Source organism: Ovis aries, chromosome 15 (assembly GCF_016772045.2).
Source record: "Ovis aries strain OAR_USU_Benz2616 breed Rambouillet chromosome 15, ARS-UI_Ramb_v3.0, whole genome shotgun sequence".
NCBI lineage: Eukaryota > Metazoa > Chordata > Mammalia > Artiodactyla > Bovidae > Ovis > Ovis aries.
Genome location: NC_056068.1, coordinates 78,109,378 through 78,114,177, shown reverse-complemented (window position 1 = coordinate 78,114,177; position 4,800 = coordinate 78,109,378). Strand labels below are relative to the sequence as shown.

General features: G+C 40.1%; 1 protein-coding gene across 1 annotated transcript; it reads right to left on the bottom strand.

Moving 5' to 3' along the window:
* Nucleotides 1–2,192: 2,192 nt before the first annotated feature.
* LOC101104008 (olfactory receptor 5AP2) lies at nucleotides 2,193–3,133 on the bottom strand. Its single transcript, XM_004016478.5, is given in 8 exon segments — nucleotides 2,193–2,398; nucleotides 2,401–2,520; nucleotides 2,523–2,570; nucleotides 2,573–2,617; nucleotides 2,620–2,646; nucleotides 2,649–2,828; nucleotides 2,831–3,004; nucleotides 3,007–3,133. Coding segments are annotated over 8 exon segments (927 nt in total).
* Between the last annotated feature and the right edge of the window lie 1,667 nt (nucleotides 3,134–4,800).

The window sequence follows — 4,800 nt, the reverse complement described above, 5'->3', positions numbered from 1 at the left end:
GGCATAAGGAACTCAGCTGTGACAGATTTAAGATATGGTTAATTAATTCAACAAAGAGTATAAGATGCTACTTCTGAATTTGAGGCTGAGGGTCAGATTATTAAGATTGTGATGATGCTCTTGAGATTTATCATCTTTGCAAAACACTAAAAATGAAAGCCTGAAATATACTAACCCGAAATTAAGACATCCACTTATTTTTCACTGAGATAATTGAACTATTTTCTCCCAGGAGTCACTTATACCTTTGTGAATAAGTTAGGCATTTGAAGTACAAAATCTCTTTTATGGTCTTAAGACTCCATTGTGAATAACACTGAATTAAATTAAATGATATAAAATTTATTAGGTCTTGCCTCAAATTTTCACAATTCCACTGAAAATATAATCCATACTCATATCTATTTTAATAGGCAAGAATACTGGAATGAGTTACCATAACCTACTCCAATTGATCCATCACTCCCCAAACACCTTCCTGATTGCAGTTTTCTCTTTTTATTTGCTCACTCTGTTCCACGTATACTTGTTCCCTTACTATTCTTTTAACAAACCAAGAAGGATCTCACCTCAGGGCCTTTGTATTCACCACAGATATTCATGCAATGTTATTCCTACGTAGGACTTGCTCAACTGTTATTTTCACAGGTTGCTCTACTCCATACAACCCTTTCCTCTCACTTTAATTTCTTTAAAGCACAACTCTTATCCATGTCACACACATGCATCCCACACAAACAGGAACAAATGCCTGTGCACGCATGCATACACACTTTGCTGTTGACAATAAAGTTTTCTTCACTCCAAAACAAGTTTAATGAAATCAACAATTTTGTTTTCTCACATGGAATATCTTCAGCATGCATTACCTGCTGAATGCATTTTCCACCAATGTCTTTGAGAGAAACGTTGGTTAATAATTAAAAGTGGAATTGACAGGAGTTAGGAGGGCTGTTCCAGGGGATAGGATGAGTTATCTCCTCCTTTGTGGTCTCTAACAAACCATTTGGGGATGAAGTGGTCTCATTTGGAACATTGATATTCCACTTTCTGGTCTGTAGAGGAGAGTGGGATGGAAAGACATAGGAAACAGACATTTAGCTGATTCCAAATCATTACTTTGTCCTTATTCAACATATCACCTCATGAAAGACAGTTTTTTCCTGTTGTTCCAACATTGACAGCCCCAACCCCACTACAATGAGCAATAAATAGATAATTGTGTTTGATAAATGTTTATTGAAAATTATGTGAAACTTCGGCTGGGCTACAGATAAAACACTTTGAGATTACTACACTCCAAATATCTCAGTTAATTCACAAAGTCACTAAACTATACCCCCATTATTGCTATGGCACCCTTATTATTAAACAGCTAAGACTTCCTTCTGTAGTATTTGGTACTCTTGACATCCATGTGAATGGAAGAGTGTTACTATTTATAATAGATGCTGTGATATACTACCCAGATTGGACTTTCAGTATTGAAGTATTTACTTCCTTCCTAGGGCATCGACAGCTCACACCTCATAGTTGAGCTCTACTCTTGGAATATCCCTGCTGCACTGTCATTCTGAAAATTAGACCGCTTCCAGTGGGTGACCCATATCTAAAGCAGGTTATTATGGAGGTATAAATACCTGTTCAAATTTGAAACATCTCTGAGAAGGATAATCTCAACTCCAGATCTCCAAGTGGAACTGGCTGAATACTCTGTTGCAATTTCATCACAACTTAGTTTCTTCTACCCAATCCTATTTCCCTTACTTCTTTATCAGTATTGTTCCTGGGAACACTCTCCAATAAATTTCCTAAATACAAATATCTGTCTCAGAGTCTATTTTCAAAGATCCAATCAAAGTCATATATAATATATATATATATATATATATATATATATATATATATATATAATTAAAGTGAAAGGTCTCAATATGGAAATTGAGATTTAAATCTAGGTCAGCTAATTCCAAGCATTTTGATATATTTTTTTTTACCAGACACTGCCTTCCTTCATTGCATTGATTCATACTATAGGCTAATAAATACACATTTAGGACACCAGGAAATTAAGAATACATCTCATTTTAAACAATATACGTTAACACAGAAAAACAGTTCAAGCAATTAGACAATACAATTAACATGAAAACATTCTTATTCCACATAATAGGGTGATATGTAACATGGCTTCACAGTATCTGTTGCTGTAAGATCTTCTTTAAGGCCCCTTTCACATCCTTATTTTTCAAACTGTAGATGAGGTTTAGCATAGGGATCACTACGGTATAAAAGACAGAGACAATCTTGTCCTGCTCCATTGAGTAGCTAGTCGTAGGACGCAAGTACATGAAGAGAATCGTCCCAAAGAATATGGTGACAGCCATGAGGTGAGAGCACAGGTGGAGAAGGCTCTGTGCCTGCCCTCCAAGGAGGGCATCCTCAAGACGGCAACGAGGATGCACAGGTAGGAAGTGAGGATGATCATAACACAGCCGATGACAATAACGCTGGAAAAGCCATGATCACGATGCCGTTGATGCGGGTATCAGAGCAAGAGAGTTTGAGCAGGGTGGTGTATCACAGTAGAAATGATTGATCTTATTGGAGCCACAAAGGACAACTTGAAAGTCATTCCTGTGTGGCTGCATTTCCAAAACCTGCGAGGAGCGAGGTAGCTGCTAGCAAGAAGCAAATTCTCCCAGACATGAGAACTGGATACAGCAAAGGGTTCCAAATGGCTACGTAGCGGTCATATGCCATCATAGCTAACAAGAAACACTCAGTCCCCAGGAAGGAGCCAAAGAAATAGAACTGGGCAGCACACCATTAAAAGAAATGGCCTTCCTCTCCGCCACTAGGTTCACCAGCATCTTAGGAGTGACAGAAGAAGAGTAAGAGGCGTCAACAAAGGAGAGACTGCTGAGAAAAAAGTACATGGGGGTGTGGAGACAAGGGTCCATCTTAATTAACACAATCATGCCCAAATTACCCTTGCGGTTGCCATATAGATCAACAGAAATAATCCAAAGAGGACGACCTGTAGCTCTGGATTGTCTGAGAGTCCTAAGAGAATAAATTCTGTCACTTCTGTTTGATTCCTGGTTTGCATCTCTTTCATATATCTGACCATTTGAGCTGCAATAAGAGAAAACATAGAACATCCTGTTTGGTCAGATGAATGCACAACAGTTGGGCTTCCCTGCTGGCTGTATGGTAAATGAGCTTGCCAATACAGGAGCTTCAGGCTCGATCCTTGGGTGGGAAGATCCCTGGAGAAAGAAATGGTAACCCACTCTCTTACTTTTGCCTAGAACTTTCCATGGACAGAAAAGACTCATGGTGAAGCTGAAATGCCAATACTTTGGCCACCTGATGCGAAGAAATGACTCATTGGAAAAGACCCTGAGGCTGGAAAGATTGAAGGCAGGACGAAAAGTGGATGACAGAGGAGGAGATGGTTGGATGGCATCACTGACTCAATGGGCATGTGTTGGAGCAAGCTCCAGGAGTTGGTGATGGACAGGGGCCTGGTGTGCTGCAGTCCATGTTGCAAACAATCAGACATGACTAAGCAACAGTATGGATGTGAGAATTCGACTATGAAGAAAGCTGAGCACCGAAGAATTGATGCTTTTGAACTGTGGTGTTGGCGAAGACTCGAGAGTCCCTTGGACTACAAGGAGATCCAACCAGTCCATCCTAAAGGAAATCAGTCCTGGGTGTTCATTGGAAGGACTGATGCTGAGCCTGAAACTCCAATACTTTGGCCGCCTCATGCAAAAGTTGACTCATTGGAAAAGACCCTGATGCTGGGAGGGATTGTGGGCAGAAGGAGAAGGGACGACAGAGGATGAGATGGCTGGATGGCATCACCGACTCGATGCACATGAGTTTGGGTGAACTCCGGGAGTTGATTATGGACAGGGAGGTCTGGCGTGCTGCGATTCATGGGGTCACAAGAGTCGGACACGACTGAGTGACTGAACTGAATTGAACCGAAGCAATTGAACTGAATTAACATAAATCTTTTTTAAAACTTAAAACAGAAGATCAAAATATCTCAGCACTTGTGCTAATGATGTTGAAGGTCTACTGAGCACAGCTTCAGGGTAGGGTGGCAGGATCTGGTTCCATTCTTACAGACACCAGGGTACAAGAAGTCTAGTCATGCTCAGATCCACTCAGTTTCCACTGGGACAGGGACTCAATACTCAATAAGCAAAAGCCTGGCATTTTTATACAGTACTGCAATACTCTCAATGTATCACTGCACCTATTATCGTATCTAAACCTCACCACAATTCAGTGAGGGAGATAAGAATAAGCCCATGAGTATTAAGAAGATAATCTTTTGTTAGGTGAGGTCAGTGAAGTGTAGGAATGTCTCAGCTAATCAGTGGTGAGTGCTGGATAGAACATAGGTCTCTTGATGCCACATTATATGTTCCTCAAAATTACACTGCCCCTCTTCTGATTTCATTGGGCAAATATTCAGCCTAGGTCCTTGTCCTTGGACTAAACGTGCTGTTTGAACTTCACAGAGGAGCATCTTCAGCGGTATCAAAAGAAGGAAAGGATCTTTTCCTCTCATCTTCAACAAGAAAGCTTCCGTGAAGTACTTTTCCATCAGAAATAGCAGAAAGAATAAAAAGCTCTAGAAATGTGTGTGTGTGTTTATAAAGAAAGGCAACAGGGTGTAAAAATAACAGGTACTAAATTAGGTTAATCATTCCCTATGACCTACAAGCTCTGTGTTAAGTATGTTTCCTGCATTATTTAATTTAAATTCTATGAGGT